Source organism: Vipera berus (assembly GCF_964194415.1).
Source record: "Vipera berus genome assembly, chromosome: 14".
NCBI lineage: Eukaryota > Metazoa > Chordata > Lepidosauria > Squamata > Viperidae > Vipera > Vipera berus.
This window is the reverse complement of record NC_138217.1, coordinates 8,798,722-8,821,580: the sequence shown is the minus strand read 5'-3', so window position 1 is coordinate 8,821,580 and position 22,859 is coordinate 8,798,722. Positions and strand designations below refer to the sequence as shown.

Here is a 22,859-nt window from a genome sequence, read left to right as displayed (position 1 = left end):
GCCCAGGGCCCTCCTTTGACTCTGTGGTCTTCAAAATTGAACGTTGCTAACTTAACAACCGATTACAGGAAGTCCTCGATTTACCCCGTTTCATTTAGTGACCCTTCTGCATTACAACGGTGCTGAAAAGGGGGACTTACGACCATTTTTCACACTTACGACCGTCGCAGCATCTCCCATGGTCACCTGCTCAAAATTTGGACACTTGGCACCTGGTTAATATTTAGGACAGTTGTAGCGTCCCCCGGGGTGGTGGTGGTGGTGGTGTCACATGATCAAAGTGCAGATGCTTGGCAACTGGCTGGTCTTTATGTCGGTTGCAGCGTCTCGGGGTCGCGTTGCAAACTTCTAACCAGCAAAGTCAATGGGGGAGGCCAGATTCACTTGGTGACCGCGTGACTAACTTACAAACCGTCTTGCTTGGCAACAGAACATTTGGGCTCAATTGTGGTCGTACGTCGAGGGCTGAATCCTGAATCCCATTGTCACCAGCGTCATCCTGTGAAATCGGAACCGTCCTATGGTGTTTTGTGGGGTTTTTTTTTCCCAGGAGAACACAGGTCTTTTGAAATTTAGCTTTTTTGTTCCGTCTCTGGATTGAACTTTCTAATCTTGAAAAAGCAAAGAGAAAGAGGGGGGGGGGGAGGAAACCACAATAGCATCTTATGGCCGCCCACAGGGATGGTCAGCTTTCACGTACTGGTCGTTCCTGGGAGAAGACGGATCCAAAAACCCATCGAATTGCACATGTTAGATCTGAGCAGTCTTAAGCCAGTGGTGGTGGTGCTGGTGGCGAACCTATGGCACCTCTCTGTGGGCACGCGCGCCATCGCCCCAGCAGGGTTCGTCAGAGTAGCGAGCACGTGGTGTTTGGAAACAACGGGGGCAGGAAGTGAGAGAACAAGCGGTGTTGCCCCCCCCCGGGGATGCCCCAGAGATGGCAAGGGACTGGCCCCCGTCCTGCCCAGCCCGGTGGCCCCCAAGGCCTCGCCTCGCCTCACCCTGTAAGATTTAAATTAAATTTAAAATTTTATTGAATTTATATACCGCCCTTTCCCGAAGGACTCAGGGCGGTTTACAGGGTATATAAAACATCGATACAAAAATTAAGACCAATTTAAAAAGATTAAACTAAGTCCCTGCAACATGTAAAACCCCAGTTAAAACCCCAATTAAAACTCAGCCTGGGCCAGAGAGCTCAAAGAGCCAGGTCTTCAGGACTCGGCGAAATGAGCGAAGGTCGGGGGCAGTCCTAAGCTCCACGGGCAGCTGGTTCCAGAGGGCAGGCGCCCCCACTGAGAAGGCCCTCCCCCTGGGTGTTATCCGCCGGCAATCTTTGACCGGCGGCACCCTGAGAAGACCCTCCCTGTGGGAGCGCACAGGACGAAGGGAGCTTGATGCCGGCAGCAGATGAGCCTCCTGCCCACCGCCCCACTCGCCAGAGAGCCCCTGGATCTCCCCCAACCCTGCCTGGCCACCACAGGCGTCCCCCCCCCAAGAGCAATATCGAGTTGACCACTCCCGCTCAGTGGGCCACGCCCCCCCTGTCCCCCCACCTTCCCGAGAGTACCACAATGCTGATGCGGCCCTGGCACTTTGCGATAAATAAGTGGGTTTTGGGTTGCAGTTTGGGCACTCGGTCTCTAAAAGGTTCGCCATCACTGTCTTAAGCAATAGATCGTTCATGTCCCCCAGCCTAGGTCCCTGCTGGATTAGGTGAACTTTACCTCCCAGAATTCCTAGCTCGGATAACCATTAGCAGAGAATTCTGGGGGTTGAAGTCCATTCCCCCCTTGGGTACCTAGGAGAGGAACAGTTGAAATTCCATGCCGGTGGAGTTGCGAAACGGACTCACGTGTGTTGTGCTTCTTTTCCCGTCCTCTCTCTTAGGTGATCAGGTGACCAGGAAAGGGAAGACAAGGTGGAGATGGAACTGCCAAATCATGCCAAACATTTGCTCCTGCAGCTTAACCAGCAACGAGCCAAAGGTTTCCTTTGTGACGTGATCATTGTTGTCGAAAATGCCCTCTTCCGTGCCCACAAGAACATCCTGGCAGCCAGCAGCATGTACTTCAAGTCCCTCATCTTGCACGACAACCTGATCAACTTGGACACTGACATGGTCAACCCGACCGTGTTCCGGCAAATCTTGGACTTTATTTATACTGGGAAGCTCTTAATGACCGACCAGCCCGGGGAACAGAACTTCAACGCTCTCCTCACCGCCGCAAGCTACCTCCAACTTCCTGACTTGGCGGCCCTTTGCAGGAAGAAGCTCAAACGCAGCGGGAGGTCCTTCACCGGCCGGGCTGGTGGAGCCTCCAGCGTTGGGCGGCCGCCTCGGAGTCAGAGGCTGGCCACCACTTCCGTCATCACTCGTTATTCAGGGTCAACCGAAGGGGTGAAGGGCTCTCAGCCGAAGGAGATGCCAAAGGCGAAGGTCTCAGGGGATGAGGTCTTCATGAACAGTTCCAACCAAGAGAATTCCCATGCCTTGAGTAGAGGGCTGGGAGAGGGGAGTAACAGCACCAATGGGAGCTGCGTGGACCAGGAACTTGGGCTGGACCTGTCCAAGAAAAGCCCCTCCCTGCCCACTGCGGCCCCCCAAGACGAGCCCCCACACGGCGAGAGTCAGCGTGGCTCCCCCCGGCCTGCCTCAGCCCCCACAGCCAACAGTGCCTCATCGTTCGAAGACGCCACCTCCGGAGCCCCACCCACCCTAATAGACAACTGTGAGCCCATGGAAATGGATCTGAGCGAAGACCGCCAGTCTCTGCCCGAAGGCAGCCAGCGGAAGAGCCTACGCCATTCCTCGCGCAAGAAGGAGTGGATCAAGAAGGATTGCGCCTTTGACCGGAAGGAGGGTGGGGGCAAAGGCTGCGAGGAGGGCGAGGGGATGCCCAACGGCATCCTGATGGGCCCCTTGTGCAAGTCCGCAGAGCGCAGTCTAGGCTTGAGCCCCTACGGGCCGGAGCCGCCCTTGCACGCCTGCAAAGAAGACGTGGAGAATGGCAAGGAGAACAGCGAGGACAGCGGGCAGAGCGAGAGCGAGAACGGCGGTCACAGCAGCGCCAACTACGTCTACCGTCAGGAAGGCTACGAACCCGTCGCCTTTGGGGACAACTTGTACGTCTGCATCCCATGCGGGAAGGGGTTCCCCAGCTCGGAGCAGCTGAACGCCCACGTGGAGAAACACACGGAAGAAGAGCTGTACATCAAGGAGGAAGGGACGTTTGATGACAAAGAAGAAGAGGCCGAGGACCTCTCGAACCCCAACCAGCCCTACGCCTCGGAATCGCGGCCGTTCAAGTGCTCGGTCTGCGAGAAGAGCTACAAAGATCCGGCCACTCTCCGGCAGCACGAGAAGACTCACTGGCTGACGCGGCCCTTCCCGTGCAACATCTGCGGCAAGATGTTCACCCAGCGGGGCACTATGACTCGGCACATGCGCAGCCACTTGGGACTCAAGCCCTTTGCCTGCGAGGAGTGCGGGATGCGCTTCACCCGGCAGTATCGGTTGACCGAGCACATGCGCGTCCACTCAGGGGAAAAGCCCTACGAATGTCAACTCTGCGGCGGGAAATTTACCCAGCAACGAAACCTCATCAGCCACTTGAGAATGCATACCTCTCCTACATGAAGCCAAAGTCTCTCCAAGGAGCTCTGAGCCCCACCCACCCACCCACCTGTCCACCATAAATATCCCTTAGACTTGCTGCTTTAAAACAAACTATACAAAACACGGGACGTTCGTCTCCCCCCCCCTCTTCAGTCATGGAAAGCGTCAACCAAACAAAGCTTTACTTCTTTCTTTCTCTTCCTTGTTTTCCCCTCTTCCCCCCCCCAGTTTTCCCCCTTTCCCCTCTCCCAAGAAAAAAAATCCCCCAGCCCCAATTTAACTTCCAGACTCCTTCCGTTTGTATCAGCTTTTCTCTCAGGGCCTGTCGGGGAGGGGGGGTCAAAAGTGGAGCAAGGAACGCCACTGGAGTTGACGTGGACCTTCAGAGGATCTTCACTGTAGGGAACGGGGAGGGGGGGATGTTCTAGGACCTCCTTCCTGGTTGATGCCAAGTCAAATTGAGGGCCCCATGGGAAGGGAGAAGGGTGTTGTGGGGGGCTAAGGTGGTCTTAGTAATGGAAACTAGGGACTTGCCCTCACTGCCTCGGATTACTTTCTCAGCACTTTGGAATTGCTACGATAGGACTTCCACCACAGTATTATTTTTCTTTCTTCTGGCCAACTCCAGGGATGCCCTTTTGTGGCCAACGGACGGCCTTCTTGGGTTGTTGTTGGGTTTGTTTGTTTTTTTGCTTCTTTAATCCTTTGGGGTTTTGAATGGGGGGGTTTAGTTGGATCTGGTTTAAATGGATGGTCGTCCCTCAAAGCTGCCATGGGAGACGTTCCTTGCCAATGGAAACCAGCCTGTTCTTCCTTGGTTCTTTCCTTGGGGAAGGCGGTGGGTCTCTTCGTGTCTCCTGAAGAGCAGAAGGGACGTTTCCATTGGCTGAAAGAGAAGCAGGTCCTGTGGCCGCCCTTCCATTTTGACGTGGCGCGGTGCTGTCCATCTTCCAACTGTCCCTTCTCCGTCAGGTTCTAAGGGAAGAGCTGGTCCGCCTTAACCTTCACACCCCTAGTCTTGGAACTTCTTCTGGTCCAACTTTCCTTCTCAACCTCTTTTGATCTCTCTAGCCTTATCCATGACTGAATGGGGGGGGGCTAGTGACACCCCCCCCGCAGGAATTTCTTTCAAATGTGCAGGGGGTCATATATCTGTGTTAATTTCCTTCCCCCTTCCCTTCCTTTAGTTTTTGTATGAATATTTTTTTTTTTTGCTTAGAGGTACTTGTTCTATTAAGAGGAAAACATGTTCACGTTGATGTAACTGTCGGAACGAAAAGCTCTGAGGGACCTCGGGCAGGGCAGCGGGAATTGAAGTAGGCTGGAATGGCTACAAGTTCCTTTAGGTACCTTTTCATTTTTTTTATTATTATTATTATTTTTAAAAAAATTTGGGGTGCGTGTGTGTGTGTCTGTCTGCACGCGTGCATGGGTGTGTGTATGCGTGCACTTAGCTTTCTCCTCCTTCACTAAAGAATTGGGTCGAGATGGCAAGACCCACTTCCTTTTTCTACCTCTTGAATTCACAAGAACAATAAGATGGTTAGTGAAATAATTAGACGTGGTGTTTTGCCCTCCCAAACTATCCCTCCAGTGGTAAAGTTTAGTGTACAAAGTAGAAATTAAACTAAGGTTAAGGGACTTTTTTTTTTACCACCTCATTCTTCCATCAGAAAGTCAGTTGAAAAGATAGAAACGCAAAAAGCATGGCCAAAGACGATAGGTTAGACTCTTAAGCTGGAGATCCGGAGAAGATACATGGTGCCACCAAATTGAGGTTTCTGTCCACACACACACACACACACACACAAAAACTTTTTAGAAAAGCTTCTGGGTAGCCTTGTTTATTGAACCTGGATACCGTGGTGGGGAAAACACCCTTTCTCCGTTGCTTGTCCATCATTAGATAGATAGGTGCCAGATAAGACGAGACAACGGCGTAGCTGGTGGTCCCACTAGGATCCAGAGTGCAATAAGAATGTGGAGAACCCAACCAAAGTCTTTCGTTTCGTTTCCTTTTTTTGGTGGTGGTGGGATGGTGGCCTGGGTGGGTGCTTCTTCCACCTTCCACCTTCATGCTTAAGGGCGTGAACGGATCCACGTGTTCAGGTTGGGGCAACCAGGAGAACGGAAAGCCATACACTTGTCAAAAGATCTCCCCACCAAGAGCTGCTATAGGTGTAGGAGATAAGGGACAGGAAACCGCCCGCTGTTTGGTGGCCCTCGACTTTGTGGGCACGACCAGGTATGGAACGTGATGGCTGCACCCCAACCCGTACAGGTGGGACTCTAGTGGTTAAAAAACCCCGACAGTCTCTTGAGCGTCAAGCCTGTCTGAATGGAGTAAGGTTTACATTACCCTTGCCTCTGCTTTAACTTCCTTGCTTGAAACCATTGTTCTGTTTATAATTGTTATGATAATGATGATGATGATTAATATTATTGTTATTACGGTAGGGGGTCACCAAAGCCCTATGTCTTTTTTTCTTAAAAAAAAGGAAAAAACCCTTTATGTCTTTAAGTTTAGACCAAAAAAAAGAAAGTCAGCGTGTTCAAATAAAACAAAGGGAAGTTTGGATTTTTCCATTCCCACCACCACCATTAAACCTTTTCCTCCCCTCTTTATTAGGATAGAGACAAACGCGTATTGAATTAAGGAAGCCTAGATTCCCCATTTCTCCCACTATGCATTCAGATGACCAACCATTTGCCCTTGTCCAGGGAAATTTGTCCTCTTCTTCCCTTCCTAAGGATCTTTACCTCACGTTTCCTTGCGGACTATTTTTCAGTTCCATACGTCCTCCAAGTTTGGGGATTTTTGTGTAGTGCCGCAGCTCGATTTATTATTTTTTTTATTTTTTTTTGTGGGTCACTAATTTGTGTCTCATTTTTGTGGAACATTAATGTGAAAACTGTACTCCCCACCCTCAGCAACCCATCTTCCTGTGAAACCTCATTCTCTCTTTTTTTTCCATTTTTCTAAAATTTGACGCATCATTCCTTGCTTTTTGCAGGCAATGCAACACTCCCACCACCAACAACAAAAAAGCTCCACCAGATCCCCATCAATCCTTTATCCTTAAACTTTATGCACAGAGCACTGAAACACATTTCATATTTCCAGATAATTGTTCAGGATCTCTTCCCCCCCTCCCCCCCCATTCTTGAAGGTGGAGACAGCTGCATCTTGATGGAGTTGTTTCATCTAGTGGTAAAGAAGGGGTTTTGTTAGCAAAAGTGCTTTATGCCAAGACCCCAAAGGTTTAATGAGCTGGGAGGCCCCATGCAATGCCCTAGATGTGTGCAGAATTTCTCAGTTCTGTGACTCAAATGTTGCAGCCACCATCTGGCTTTTGAAAGGAACCTCAATAGATGGTTCACTTCTGGTTAAAACAAAACAAAACCTCAAGTCAGCATTTGTGGAGTAGTAGTTTGATAGTAGAAAGCCTCAATGGGCTGTCTTTTGACCTGATGCTCGGGCATCATAATTTTCAAGAATACAGATCCCCAGACTACACTCCCACTTCTGTTCATCTCCAGACTTTATCTGACTCTTGAGATGCCTTCAAAAGCCACGTCTTGGGCTAGCCAACCGTCTGGTCTAAAGTTGAGAGTTGAGGATGATATTTTGTTCCTACCTCACCATCCTTTCAGAAAAAGGACACTTAAATCACCAACCCCCAACTATCTTTGTTCCCGAAGCATGGCCATTGCTGGCCCATGTCGTTCTTTCTGGAATGGCTCCTCTTCCAGCTGGTACTGTTTTGATCTTTAGGGCAACCGAGCTGAAGAACTTTAGGAAGTATTAGTTATTTAAGCCAGAACTTTGGAGGTCCAACGGAAGTGAGTTATCAACTTCCGCGTGGTACTTCTACTTTGCCATCCAGAAAAGGCCCACTTAGTTAATCCAAAGAGGAGCCCAGGAGCGTGGGACAAGTGCAAAGAGGAAACCATGCCTCTGTTTTTACTGGAAATGTTGAGTTGAGATTCAAGACTTCAGGGGTATTGAGGCTGGGCGGAGGAGATAACTTCAAGTTGACTTAGGACTTCTTTTTGTTGGGTTTCCGATTGAAGTTTTGGAATCTTGGAAGTTTCAGGACCCACGATAATTGGGTCGCCTCTTCTTCCTTTTTTTTTCCTTCTTAAGCTTGCTTTTTTTTTTCTTTCACCCCCCTCTCAGCACTTAAACAATACGACAAAAAGTCTGTGTACAGCGTGAGTATTGTACAAAAATGAAAAAAAAGGAACGCCCCCACCCCGTTTCTTTTTCATTCTTTCACCCCTTTTTGACAAAAGTAGCCGTGTAGAAGTGTTCCATAGATAGAATTTCGATGTCCTTCCCATCCCTTCCCCCCCCCCCGTCCTCCCTCAAGATGGTGACAATAATAATGAAAAAAAAAATCAAATAATTCTCAAAACTTCAGGGAATGTTCAAGGCTCGCTTAAAGGGTCTGGACACTCAAAACTACATTTATACGACATAGTATTGTATCAAAACGTTTTCTGTATTAATGGGGGGAAAAAGCAAAACACTAGTTTCATATTTAAGATTTTAAGAATTCTAGGGTTGGGTGGGGAAGGGAAGTACACGTGGTTTCGGTTTCTCTTTCTCTTTGTTCCTTTTTTAAAAAAAATTATTTTAATTTGCTACTTTTTTTGAGATACAGAAAAGAGCCTCTTGAGGTTGGGTTTTGTTCTGATTTTTTTTTTAAAAAAAAAAGTAAGATTACAGAGGCCCGACAGCTTAACACTCTATGCTTTAATCAATTTAGATCCAGAATGTTTTCGGAGTTCCCAGAGTGGATTATAAATAATAATAATAACTTAGAAAAAGTTGTATTCAAAGATAGCTCCTATCCAAATTCACACGAAAATACCCCCCCCTATTTTTTAAACCAAAGCACATTTAAATGACTATGGAACCTCACTTGGCTCGGAAAAAAAAATTAATATATTTATCTCATTGTTTACATAAACTTTTACAGTTACAGACCTCAGCAGATCTAAGGGCCAGTCAAAATTAATGATTGCTTTTTCCGTTGGTTTATCTGACAAAAGAGTCACAGGTACGGTGTGTAGGATGATTGGTTTGTGCCATTTTTTTGTAAAGGAAGAAAAAAAAACCACAAACAAACCACCAGTTCAATTAGAACTAATTTGTACTCCAGGGTTGTTAAGGTGGTTTAGGAATAGGAAGAGGAGCCCTTAAGATCTTCAGAAGAACTTTGCGTTCCATCAGCCTTGCCAGCATGACCAGTGGCCAGTAGAATCACAGTTGGGACGGTAGTCCTTCCATCAAATGATGTTCTTCGAAACCATAGGACCACAAATCGGGTGAGAACGAACTACCATTTGTTTTAAAAAAAAGAAAAGAAAAGAAAGCAATTTATCACAAAAAGCCGTGACAACTTTCCATAGCAAATTGCATATGGTGCTGGACCCCTCCCCCAAGAAGTTCTCCAATCAGAGGGATGGAGACAATGGCATGTTTCCTCCAGGTGTCCTCTGCGAAATTGTCCACGCGTGGTAGAGAAGACCAAGAGGACGTCTCTCTCGGGAGAAGAAACGAGCGTTTAATGTCAGGTGTATTAGGGTGCTGGCTATCTGTCAACGTTCTTGAAGAATTGTCCCAAAGTATGTGTTTAACCCAGTTTTACCTCCCACTAAAAAGAGGCGGAGAAATTTGACGATGACCTTAAAATGGTCCAGTCGATAGCTTTGATCTTGGGCATGAGTCTCAAGAAGCCCTGAGGTTGCTTCTCCGGTGCTCAAGGACATCCTCTGGTGATGTCCCACAGGTGTAACTTTGCTAAGTAAGTGGAGATCAAGGCTTAAGAGGAAGCCTTGAGTTCCAGGTGACCTCTGACCTTCCAATTTTTTTGCTGTATTTACAGCACACTTAACATTTGGCAACATCTGGAAGATACGGTGATGTTTCCTAGCTCCTCCAGTATTAGGCGTCCTCTCTAGCTTCTGGATTGGTGCTTCTAGCCCAAAATGTTTTTTTCAAGTTAGATGACAGTTGTGTTTTTGCGGGGGAGATGCTAGCGAATTTGAGAGAGACCCTCCTCAATCTGGTTTGCAATCTGGTGGACTTCGAGGAGAGGGAAAATGTTTTCAGTCTGCGCTAGCTAGGGACGTATCTGATCAAAGAACTGTAAGAGTCTTTTTCTTATCAGTTCCCCCCCCCCTTTTTTTTAATGTGTACTTTTCCTGCTCCAGTGAGTTGGCCAGATTGTAAACTAGAGTGAGTGGATCTTAGCCCGAATGTTCAGAAATGCACCTTCAGTCTTATTTTCTGTAAAGAAAAAATAATAATAATTCTCTAATGAGACATCTTTTGAATTATTATTATTATTATTTTTGCATCATGCAAGTTTTAAGAAAAATCAAACTTATCCATTCTTCACGGAGTGCTTTTTTTCCCCTTCTTCTTCCCCCACGTCCTTTATAAAAGCAAAAGCGAACGCATAAAAATAGTCTGAAATCTTTAGGGTGCAAAAAAGGTAGGGAAGAGGCTGATGGAAAACAAACTTATTAATTTTGCCTGGTCTTGAATATCTAACAAAGATGGTGCAAACACTATTTGACAGTGTTGTTTGTTTTTGTATCAATATGTATGTGCTTTATTGAATGTATTTATTTCTCAAGATTCTGTATGCACAGTTTTGCAAGGAGAAAAAAAATAATAAATAAACCTCAGCATTTGCAAAAAGACAAACGACGCATCAGCAGGGTCTTCGCTACAGGATTTCAAAAAAAAAAAAGTTTAAAAAAAGTTTTAAAACTTTAAAAAAAAAAAACCTCAGAGACTCTCTGGGCATAGCCATAAACCATAAACCTGTGAAGACAATACAAACCATGGACTTTTGTAGCTCTTTATTATTATTATTATTTTTTCCATAAAAGACAAAATATTGTTTTCGCTGTATTTAAATGTTTCCAGTTATAGCAACGTCACTCTTATACAATTTCCTTCCTTGTTATTTTTTTTTTAAAAAAAAATTCTCTCATTTGTTTGTATGTGTGAGGGTGTGTACGTGCATGAGTAAACAAATGTTTAAAGCGCTTTTTTTTTTTTGAGCGGTGCAGGTCAAGTCTAGGTTAACAGTATTTTTTTATAAAAAAAAATCTGCCATGTCACTTCTGTTCTAAAAATTTAAAAAAAAAAGAGGAACTTCAGCTCCTAAGAGGAAACATTTGGGGCCTTTGCTGCAGAAAGCAAAATCGGTGATCTTGAGAGAATGTATCGTCGTTAATGTTATTATTATTATTATTATTATTATTATTATTTCCCCATGCCGTTCAGACCAATCTAGAGAGCAGTTTGGAGAATAGAGCCCTACACAGTTCTAGGAAAATCTTTTCGGAGGTTGGCAAATATTTCCTCCACGATGCCTAACGGAGAACGTTTCTCCTCTTCTTTTTGGTCATCGGTGACCTTCTGATGTTTACAGTGCAAGCAATAATAAGCAGTTTGGGGAAATGGTTTTGTCTTAAGGGGGCTTGTAAGGGATGGGCACGGGACACCGAAAAAGTGTTACCCACCTGGCTTGCAAGAACCAAGGAGAACGGTGACATCCAGCTGTCATTTGTGCCCTTCCACATGCTCAACCATCAACTGGTCCCAATGCAGATCTCCAAGCTCTTGAGAAATTTCCACCCCCTGGGGACATTTTGATACCAGTTTTGGAGAATTCTGGAAATTGTCATTGCAACTCAAAAGCTGAAAGTCCCGGGAGATTGGGAGCTACTAATAAAACATCTCTCCTTCTGGTGCCTTTTCATCCTGCTAAGCTGGAGTTGAGGTGGACCATTTCTTAGCCGGACTAAATTAACACATTTCAGGTGTGCATTGATGGGAGTGTGTGTGCCTCCTCGTTCTCTCAACTCCCAAAAGAGCAAATTGGGAGCAAGAACGGGGGGGGGGGGGAAAGGGCCGGGGGGGCAATTTTTATCCTTGTCTCTTGGTGGTTTGAAATCCTGCCACCCTCTGCGCCGAGTTCTGAACGCAGATGATTTGGTGAAGGAAAAACAAGTCAATTGAAAGACTGAAGTGTCTCTTAGCGCTCTCTCCTTAAGTTTACACGTTTATTAAAATCTTCATTTCAAGACGCACACAGTATGAAGAGGAAGGACTGCAGCAGAAGTTTCCTTCGGTTTTTCATTTTGGGGGGGGGCAATTTCCCATTCATGCACTACATTAACTCATTGCAAAGTCCTAAGACACAGCTATTGTGCAGCCCCCCTGGCCAATTTTTTTTAGGAAGACCTTTTTTTAAAAAAAAATGAAAATAGGCTGCTTTATCTCACTTTCTTCCCCCCTATCTGGAAAATGTCCAAGACCATTCCTTCTCGGAACACAAGAGGCATCTTGGGTGAGATCTGTGTGCAATTCTAAGCTTGGGCTCTTTGCAAATCCCTTTTTCTACCTCACTTATATCTCTAAAAGAATATCAAAAAGGAGAAAGATCCTCCTTTTGGCAAATAGTTCCATTTTTTTTACTAGCGTTTCCCATTCCAACTTCTTTCCGTCTTCTACACAGTGTTGCACATGTGGCATTGACATAATTGGCAGCTGGAAGTTATTCCCACCAGGAACAGATAAGATGGATCCAAGATTTTCTTTCTTTGTTTTCTGTTGTTGTTTTTTATTTGATTCCTGCTGGGCAAAATTAATGCAAACATCCATTCCTAGGTTTTGCTTTTAACAGCCACTTCTGTCTATGGCATGGATGTTGCTCTTTGAACCTCATGGACTTGACGGTGAGTCAATTTCACTCACGGCGAGTCAATTTCACCAATCTGGTTTGGGCTGACAATTGGAAGAGAAAAAATTGCCAGTGTCGAGTAGGTGGCTTTGCTGAATTGTCAAGGTCGACTGGAGAAATGGGAATCTGTGGTTCCCCTGCCTCTTTCTTGAGCCTTAATTTCTCTCGCTCGCTCGCTCGCTTTCTGACTGAATCCCCAAATGTTTTTTTGCAAATGTAACTGACGTTCCTATCAAACCGTTCTTGTTTCCTTCAAAAGCTTGAATTCAGGTTAAAGAGTTGCAGACGGCTGTGACTGCAACTCGCGTGTCATATGGGGGGAAAATAAATAATAATAAAAATGCAGAAATTATAATATGATCTCAGCATTCAGTAATTTGCAGTCTTAATGTACAGTGATGAAAAACTGTTATTTTATGAACTTTTCATTAAAAGGTTGATTGAAAAGTAGGATTTGTGGGCTGGCGTTTCTGGGTTTGCTCTTTCTTCATGCACATACAACTACCAGGTGAGTAAGTTTTAAGATTCCTATTTGCATCTCTGTTTTAGAAAAAGGAAAGTTTTGTATTTTGATACTTCAATACAAATGTCTTTGTGCCTCTTGATAGTAATATTTTGGCAGGGTTTCTGCAATCGAACCATACATAAAAAATAAAGGATAAGTGACTTAGAGAGGAAATTGCCTTTAAATTATATGACATGCTATTATTGCACTAGGTTTGAGGCGATTTTCTGGCTGCGATTTTGAAGTTTAGCAGTTTTGCTAAATTTTGAAGTTTCTGCAGAAACGCTTAGTGTGCAGCATTTAAAGCAATAGGATCACATTTTGGCCATCAGTCCCCTGCTTGGTTCAGGAATCAGAATTAAAACATCACCAAGGACTGTTTTTCCAAAGCCTGCTTGAAGTCAGTCCCACGAGGTAGACCAGAGCAAAAAATCGATCCCACAAGAAAGCCAAAATTTTATTTAAATTGGCTGTCCTCAACTTAAAAACATGGGTTTAGTGAGCGTACAACTTAATCGTTGGTTTAGCAACTGAAAACTTGGCTTATGACCGGTCCTCGCACTTACAACCGTTGCAGCAATCCCACAGTCGTGACAAAAGTCAGGCACTTGGCAACCGGTGTGTAGAGGTGATTGTCAACTTAAAGAATTTGCTTATTGAGTGTTCAAAGCTAACAACAGCACTGAAAAAAGTGATTTATTCATGTTTTTTCAGAGTTAGGACTTTTGCGGCGTCCCCATGTTCATGCGATCAAAATTCAGATGCTTGGGAACTGGTTCCTAATTATGACCAAGGTCACGTGATCCCCTTTTGCGACCTTCTGAGAAGCAAAAGTCCATGGAGAAGACAGGTTGGCTGAATAACCGGGTTACCAACTTATCAACGGCACCAATTGACTTAACAACCTTGGCAGGACAGGTCGTAATTTAGGGCTCGACGATGGTCATAAGCCGAGGACTAGCTGTATTTGTGATGGTTGCACTGTCCCACGATCACGTGATTCCCCATTTGCAACCTGACTGACCCAACCGGTTTCTGACAAAGCCAAGTCAATGGGGGAAGCCAGATTTTCTTAAGGACCTTGCGACTCCTTTAACGGCTGCAGCGAGTTGCGTAAGCTCGGCCCAAACGGTCAAAACTGAGGGTGAGTCGCTTACCCACCTTTGCTTAGCAGTAGAAATCCTGGCCTTGGCTGCGGTTGAAGGTAGAGGTCTATGTGTGTAGTGACAATCTTGCAAGTTTGACTAGTCTTGGCCTTCTCCCCTTCGTACACGCTGGTGAATCGGGGGCTTCTGAATGCTGTCGTGTTTCTCTGGATTTAAAAAAAAAAAAAGTTTTTTCCGGTCCCTTGGTCACGCTCGTAGACATCATTGTCCTTACTCTGCACTTGAGCATATCCAGGAAACAAGCTCACCCCACAAGCCTCGGGGAAATTGAAAGATTCAGGCAGCTCAAATGAGTAGAAAGATTTATTGCAAGCTTAAGCTTCTGGCAAGAACCTGACCATTCAACAGTCAAGGGAAATGAGCGGGAGATAAGAAAGGCATTCAAGGTGGGCTGGATTTAGATCCCTTGTGGGCGCGCAGGCACTCGTGACTGATGACACCTTTGACCACCCCTCCCTCGGGCTCGGCCTGGTCATCTCCTACATCACCCTCCTCCTGGATCATTGGCTCTTCAGCCCCGTTGTTACTAAGCAGACTATTTAACCCCCCTTCCCTCCAAACAATATACTACAGGTAGTCCTGGACTTACAACAGCATGTTTAATGACCGTCTGAAGTTTCCACAGCCCTGAAAAAAGACCGTTTTTCACACTTACAACCACGGTGGCCTCCACATGGCCGGGTGATCAAAATTGGGGTGCTTGGCAACTGGTTTGTAATTAGGACGCTTGCTTTTTCCCCTGATAAGCAAGGCCAATGGGGGAGCCAGCTTCGCTTAACGACGGTGTTACTAACGTGACAACTGCGGCGGTTCACTTAGAAAGGTCGTCAAATGGGGCAGAACTCTGCAAGTGTCTCACTTAGTGACATAAATTGTCATAAATCGAGGGCTGCTTGTAATGTTGGCTTTCGGTATTATTATTATTATTATTATTATTATTATTATTATTATTATTATTATTATTATTATTATTATTATTATTCCCCCTCTCTCCTTCAGCTTCCAGGCCAGCTGCAGGATAATAGTTTTGTATGTGGTGCCCTGTAACCTACTTCCTTTAAATTCCTAAACTCTTCTCTTTTTTTTTCTTCCTTCCGGAGATATTCTCAAGGGTGGCGTATATTTTAAAATGCCTGATGCTTGGACCTCTGCACGTTGGTTGGCTTGCCTGACGAGTTGCAAAGTCAGCAGGCCTGCTTAGAAAATCCACTTCATCTATCCTTGGGAGATGCTTTTGCCCAACAAGATTAAAGAGAGAGAGAGAGAGAGAGAGAAGGATCTGGTAGATGTTTGATAGCTACGTTCTGTCACAGGACTTGGGATATGCTAGTGGTTTTTTTTTGTTAGCGAAAGCTAAAGGCCAGCTGATTCTTGTAGTATTATGAAATATTCCGTTGTTAAAATGCAGCTGTCGATAACGGCTGCCGCTTCAGGTTCACTCCGTTCCGGCTGCTGGGGATCCTGTGCTTAAAAAGAAATGCAGAGAAAAGGATTTAGAGCAGGCGTGAATGAGACCCTTGGATTCCTTGAACTGTTGAAATGGATCAACCGACGTTTGATTTCGTCTTCGAGATCCGGGCCAAGTTGCCATGCCTGTGTTTGTCAAGCTGGGCATTTACAGAATACAGAACGACAAAAGAGTTGGAAGGGACCTGGGAGGTCTTCTAGTCCAACCCCATGCTCAAGCAGGAGACCCTATTCCACTCGGGACAAATGGCTGCGTAGTCTCTTCTTAAAAGCCTCCAGCGATGGAGCATCCGCAACTTCTGGAGATGAGCTATTCAACTGATTAATTGTTCTCGCTGTCAGGAAAGTTCTTCTTCGTTCTAAGTTGCTTCCCTCCTTGGTTAGTTTCCATCCCTTGCTTCTCGTCCTGCCTTCGGGCGCTTTGGAGAATAGCTTGACTCCCTCTTCTTTGGGGCAGCCCCTGAGATATTGGAAGGCTGCTATCATGTCCCCCCTCGTCCTTCTCTTCATTGGACTAGTCACTAAAGTAAAGGTAAAGGTTCCCCCGCACATGCGTGCTAGTTGTTTCCGACTCTAGGGGCCGGTGCTCATCTCCGTTTCAAAGCCGAAGAGCCAGCGCTTGTCCGAGGACGTCTCCCTGGTCATGTGGCCGGCATGACTAGATGCCAAAGGTGCACTGAACACCGTTACCTTCCCACCATAGTGGTCCCTATTTTTCTACTTGCATTTTTACGTGCTTTTGAACTGCTAGGTTGGCAGAAGCTGGGACGAGTAACAGGTGCTCACTCTGTTACGCGGCACTCGGGATTCGACCCGCCAAACTGCCGACCTTCTGATCGACAAGCTCAGCGTCCTAACCCACTGAGCCACCGCGTCCCTCGGACTAGTCACTAGACAGACCCAATTCCTACAACCCTTCCATCATATGCTTTAGCCTCCAGTCGCCTAATCGCCAGGAGACTGGGAATTCTAGTTCCCCCTTAGGCACAAAATCCGGCTGTGTGACTTTGGGCCAGTCACCAGAAAAATCAGGCATTCTAGTCCTGCCTGAGCTATGAAAGCCAGCCGGGTAACTTTGGGGCCAGTCCTTCACTTTTTCAGCCCAACCCACCTCACAAGGTTGTTGTAGGGGGGGAAAAGGAGGAGGAAAGAGCGTTAGGTATGTTGCCCGCCCTGAATTACTGTATATCCCAAAATAATAATAGGCAGGATAAAAAAAATAACTATAATAAATAAGGGCTGGGTTGTTTTGTCTGTGGAGATTCTCAAGTCATCCAGGTCATGGTTGTCACAAAGGTGGGTTTTTTTTTCCGGGAAGCAACTGGACTTCCTTGTTTTTTTTCTTTGAAGACGTTTCACTTCTCCTCCAAGAAGCTTCTTCAGCTCTGACTTGGATGGTGGGGATGGTGGGAAGGCTCCACACCCATTTGCACCACTCAGTTGAACCTGAGGACACAGGTAAAGCTCCAACTCTCTAAAAGGATGCAAAGGACCAGCTCTCTGCAAGGAGTATAAATCCTTCCACTCCCCACCATCCAGCCAGAGCTGAGGAAGCTTCCTGGAGGAGAAGCGAAACGACTTCAAAGAAAAAAAAAAGCAGTTGCCTCCTGAAAAAAAAAATCACCTTTGGGCTGGGCTATTTTCATTTTAGGTAAGGGACGCGGTGGCTCAGTGGGTTAGGACGCTGAGCTTGTCGATCAGAAGGTCGGCAGTTTGGCGGGTCGAATCCCGAGTGCCGCGCAGCAGAGTGAGCGCCTGTTACTCGTCCCAGCTTCTGCCAACCTAGCAGTTCGAAAGCACGTAAAAATGCAAGTAGAAAAATAGGGACTGCTCCGGTGGGAAGGTAACAGCGTTCTGTGCGCCTTTGGCGTCTAGTCATGCCGGCCACAGGACCACGGAGACGTCCTCGGACAAGCGCTGGCTCTTCGGCTTTGAAACGGAGATGAGCACCGGCCCCTAGAGTCGGAAACGACTAGCACGCACGCATGTGCGGGGGAACCTTTACCTTTACTATATTTTCATTTTAAGGCGTGCCGTTTCCCAACACCTGCAACAGAAGCCCTCACTTTTAGAAAAGGCGCCTACAGCCTCCCTCCCTCGTGCCGAGCGATCTGCTCTCTCATTATCCACTTATTAAAAGCAATTCCCTTCCTCGCCACCCTCCCTTTCATTTTTGCCACGTCAGCATTTTTTGCAAAGAGCCAGCATCTGTCCTGGCCCCCTGCTTGCTGCTGCTAGCTTCTAGATCAGGATGCTTGCTGGCTTTGAAATATGGCCCGTTAAAATCTGCCTCTTCCCCAGAACGCCTTTTAAACCTCGGTTTCTTTAAATCGAGGTCCGGTTCACCCGCGCCACCCTGTTCTCCTTTCTCTTCGCTGGTTTTCTGGCCCGCTTTTCACTGGCCCTCGTCGGTTGCCTCCAAATATTAGATGAATCTTTCCCAAGGTTCCTGCTCTGGGCCTTTGCTGGTATTTTGACTCAGCCTTCCATCCTTCCGAGGTAGGTAAAATGAGGACCCAGATTGTTGGGGGCAATTAAGCTGACTTTGTAATAATGCCGCTTGCGGGGGTGTGTGAAAGCCCTAATAAGCAGGCATATACATAGAATGAAGGCTACTGCTAAGCTTGTAAGCCGCCCTGAGTCTTCGGAGAAGGGCGGGATATAAATGGAATTTTAAAAAAAAAATTCCGACGAAAAGCTTCCCAGAGCCGTTTCCAATGGTTGCTTTCTTAACCATCGACTTTGGGTACATTTCCTTGACTTCTTAGAAGCGCTATGAGATCACGCTTGGCTCTCGGTCTTCCTCTGCCCTTAAGTTGCTTGGAAGGGGCTCCGTTTGGGGAATTAGGGTTACAGATGGAAGCTTATCAGCCCTCAAGTGGAAAGCTCTGGCAAGGAGAAAGAACCATACGTGGCCCAGATGCAGCTTGGAACGAAGTCTTAAGTTGACTTGGATACTCTCGGAACGGAGCGAAACAAGATGCGTCCTGCTGGATCGAGCTACGGTGGATCAAACTCAGCTCCGGCGGCCAGCCAGATGTTCCTGGAGCTCACAAACGGCCCCAAAGGGCAGTAAACTGGGCAAACCATTTGACCAAGATGGTATAAGGCAGGGGTCCTCAAACTTGGCCACTTTGAGACTTGTGGACCTCAACTCCCAGAAGTTGACTATTAAGGGCGTAACTTGAGGACTACCTGTGCATACCTGGCCGTACCAAATCCTGAAGGCATTCTTGTGGTAAACCCAACGGGTTTAAAAAGCAGAGCTGTGCAAGGCATCCAATTGTACTCCAGCAATGGGACACGCAAACAGCCAACACAGCATCTGTCGGGAACTCTTGAACCCTGCAGAATTTTGGCAAGGAAAGCAACTATTGTAAAGCTTTTTTTTCTTTTCTGGAGGGAAATCTAAACAATTAAAAACAGGTCCTCAGGTTCTTTCTTTATCAAAAATGTGTTAGACCTTGGCCGTAGTCTCGAGAATAGCATGGCTTATATTTTAATACTGTTTTATTCAGCTGATAGAAGGTTATTTAATAACTGCTTCGTTTTACCAGCGGGAGTTTCATTTAGAAGGCAAGTTAAAAATTTAGATTTTTGTGGAATGGTTCCAGTGTTGCATTTTCTATTTTTTTTTTAACCTAGTTGAAATAAACCGGCTCAAACCTTGACGGTTTAATGGGGGAAACACGCCATGACTATATATTGCATGGGCCTTGACTTAAGACTAAAATTGAGGTCAGAATTTCCATTGCTAAGCCAGGCCATTTTTAAGTGAGTTGCGCCCCGTTTCATGACCTTTTTGTCACCGTTGTTAAGTGAATCATGAGGTCACGGAACAAATCTGGATCCCCCCATTGACTCTGCTTAGGAGGGTGCTGACTTTTCGATCCCTCCTTATCCAGGTTTCCTGTTAAATACAAGGCAAAATCCCATGTGGGGGGCAAATCCACTTAGATCAGAGGTCCCCAACCTTTGGGGCACCAGGAACCGGTAACGTGGAGAGAAGTTTTTCCACGGACCGGAGGGTGCGTGGTTTTGTCTGCTGCCTGCATCCCACGGATGGGGCTTTGCTTGTTTGTGCAGACCGGTTGCTAGCATGCCGCGGCCCGGTACCGGTCCACGGAGCAGGGGTTGGGGACCCCTGACTTACAGTTAAGGTTAAGTCCCCATGAATTCAGAGAGCAAAACGGACATTGCCAATGGATTCCTGTTGGTATGCTTAGAAGATTTGCTGACTTTTCAAGCCCTCCTTATCTGCCTTTTATAGAAAGAGAAGGAAAAAAACCTTTCGTGGTAACATACATGGGAAAATCCCATTGGGGCGCAAATCTGGTTAGGGTTTACATGAATTGGGAGAGGGAAGATTCCTCGGTGTGCTTAGGATTGCTCTGGCTTTTCCAGCCTACCTTATCTAACGTTTCCGGGTAAAAGACACGGGGAAATCTCATTGTGGGGCAAATCCACTTAGGATGACTACGGTTTCCCCATGAATTGGAGAATGAAATAGGCATTGTCAATTGAAAAAATTGCTTAGGAGGGCTCTGACATTTTGTGACTGCCTTTATTTACTCTCTCTCTCTCTCTCTCTCTCTCTCTCTCTCTCTCTCTCTCTCTCTCTCTCTCTCTCTCTCTCTCTCTCTCTCTCAACAGCTGTAAAGAAGAGAAAAGAAAGAGGGAGGGAAGAAGTGAAAGGAGGAAGGACCCCATCTCTCTATCTCTTCTCCACTCCTCCTTCTCCTTCTCCTTCTCCTCTCCTCCTCTTCTCTTCTCTTCTCTTCTCTTCTCTTCTCTTCTCTTCTCTTCTCTTCTCTTCTCTTCTCTTCTCTTCTCTTCTCTTCTCCTCTCCTCTTCCCTTCTCCTTCTCCTTCTCCTTCTCCTCCTTCTCCTTCTCCTCTCCTCCTCTTCTCTTCTCCTTCTCCTCTCCTCTCCTCTCCTCTCCTCTCCTCTCCTCTCCTCTCCTCTCCTCTCCTCTCCTCTCCTCTCCTCTCCTCTCCTCTCCTCTTCTCTTCTCTTCTCTTCTCTTCTCTTCTCTTCTCTTCTCTTCTCTTCCCTTCTCCTTCTCCTTCTCCTCCTCTTCTCTTCTCTTCTCTTCTCTTCTCTTCTCTTCCCTTCTCCTTCTCCTTCTCCTCTTCTCTTCTCTTCTCTTCTCTTCTCTTCTCTTCTCTTCTCCTTCTCCTTCTCCTTCTCCTTCTCCTTCTCCTTCTCCTCTCCTTCTCTTCTCTTCTCTTCTCTTCTCTTCTCTTCTCTTCTCTTCTCTTCTCTTCTCTACAGCTGTTTTCCATCTTGGTGTAGGAAGCATGTTTAACAAAAGAAGAAGGGGGGGGAACTTCCTTTCCATCGTGTTCCTCCTGAGGTTTATTTTATGAGAAAAAAAAATAATCCCATCCCCAGGTCACTGATGTTTCGGGCGGGGGTGGGTGGAATTTTGGCAGAGAACAGGCTCAACCAGGAGGACGTAATTCTGGAATTCTGGAATCCCTTTGTATTCTGTGTGGAGGCAATGGCCAATCTTGGCTGATGCTTGCAGAAGCCAAGATGAGCCTGGGGCAGACTCTGCAGCGGAGGGCTTGCAACGGCACACTCCCCCCCCACCCCGTCTTTTTCCCCCTCCTCTCCTCTCCTTCCTTCCTCCCAGCCCCCACCCCATATTCGGGTGCTTAAGAGGAAATACTTGGCGAGTTTCTCCTTCTCCCCGCTGCTTCTCTTCGAAACCAGCCGCAAGCAAAAGCAGAGGTGTGTTTTTCTAATCCCCTTTTTCCAGCCTCCCAACACACACACACATACACACACACCGTGCATCCCCCCAATCATGTGGAAAGAAAATTCAGGAAGACAGCTGTAATAATATCAGAGCCTGGCGTTTCTTGCAAGGGTAATATTTGGCCGAGGCCTTCTGTAAGCCGATCGGGCTTTGCAGTGCCTTAGGGATGGTTTGCACCCAACAAAGCTCCCCGCCTGTAGAAAGCTAGCTCGTCAAGGCTTGAAGGAGATTCCTCTCTCTCTCCCCCCCCCCCGCCCCCAGAATAGAGGGTGGGGAAAAAGAGTTACATCTGAATTAAAATTAAAATTAAATCCGTGGTATTCTCTTGAAGCGCCTCATCTGTTAAGGATTTAGGTTCTCCTTCTGGTCAATTAAGCCCTTGGCCCTTCAACGCTGCAGCCCTTGAGCTGAGAAAATTTGCTAAGCTCTGCTTTCCAAGGTCAGTGAATCATACCCCAACTTCCCCAGCTGGATGCTCTGATGGGCTGGGATTATTTTAAAAAGGAAAAAACAACCCAATTTGTGCCCAAATTCTCGGGAAATGACAGTCCTCCTTCTTAGGAAGAAGATTGTCTTACTCATAGCTGGTGGGTTTGTTTGGTGTTTTTTTTTTAAAATTGTGGCCAACTTTCCTTGCCAGCACAAATGATGCCAACCCTCCGGTCTTTTGAGATCTGCTGGTCTACAACTCCTATCGGTGGGTGGGGTGTTTTTTTTGGAGGGTGGGGGGAGAAAGGTGGGGAGATGCAGTCCCAAACTGGTCTGGCCAGGAGGATGAGCTCAGTTATCCCCTTTTTTAAAGCCCCCCCCCTCCCTCAGGGTGAAATGTTCAACAAAGACCCAAATTGCTGTATACTGAGTCACCGTCTGGATGAGAATCAGCATTATGTCTTCAAATGACATAATTTCTGAAGGTGGAACACCCTTTCTTAGGGAGTGTGGTGGGGGGAGGACGGGAGTTTATGAGAAAAAAAATCTTTGGGATAGGCAGTAACCCTCCCTTCAAATCTGGCTCGTTTTTTTTTTACATTTCAGGGGAAGTGGTAAAGCCACATTTTCTTTTGGAGTAAGAAGAGATGCGGTGTTGCAATCAGCTTCCCTCTGTCAATTTGCCAATCTTATTTTCCACCCTACAATGGGCCACCGTAACCCTCTAACTCCAGGCTCTGCAGCTCTTTCGTCTTTCATCTCTCTGGGTGAAAAGTTCTAGGTAGACAGACAGACAGACAGACACAGAGATATAAATAAATATGGATGGACAGAGAGATACAAACCGAGACAGACAGATATGGATAGACAGACAAATGCAAACTAGATTGACAGAACAAACAGATTAGGTGGGGTGGATGGATGGATGGATGGAGATAGAGAAAGAGAGACTGATGGAGACAGAGATAGATAGATAGATAGATAGATAGATAGATAGATAGATAGATAGATAGATACCAGTAGATACAACAGATAGACAATATAGAAAATGGATGGATGGAGAGATAGATTATAGATATAGATAGATAGAAAGATGGATGGATGTAGATACAGCAGATAGATATGATAGAAGATGGAT

At 46.3% G+C, this 22,859-nt stretch overlaps 1 protein-coding gene across 1 annotated transcript; it reads left to right on the top strand.

Moving 5' to 3' along the window:
* Positions 1-1,927: 1,927 nt before the first annotated feature.
* Positions 1,928-3,640, top strand: HIC2 (HIC ZBTB transcriptional repressor 2; the record flags this gene model as incomplete). Its single annotated transcript, XM_081338702.1, has 1 exon — positions 1,928-3,640. One exon carries the CDS (start codon positions 1,928-1,930, stop codon positions 3,638-3,640), a length of 1,713 nt encoding a protein of 570 aa, XP_081194828.1.
* Between the last annotated feature and the right edge of the window lie 19,219 nt (positions 3,641-22,859).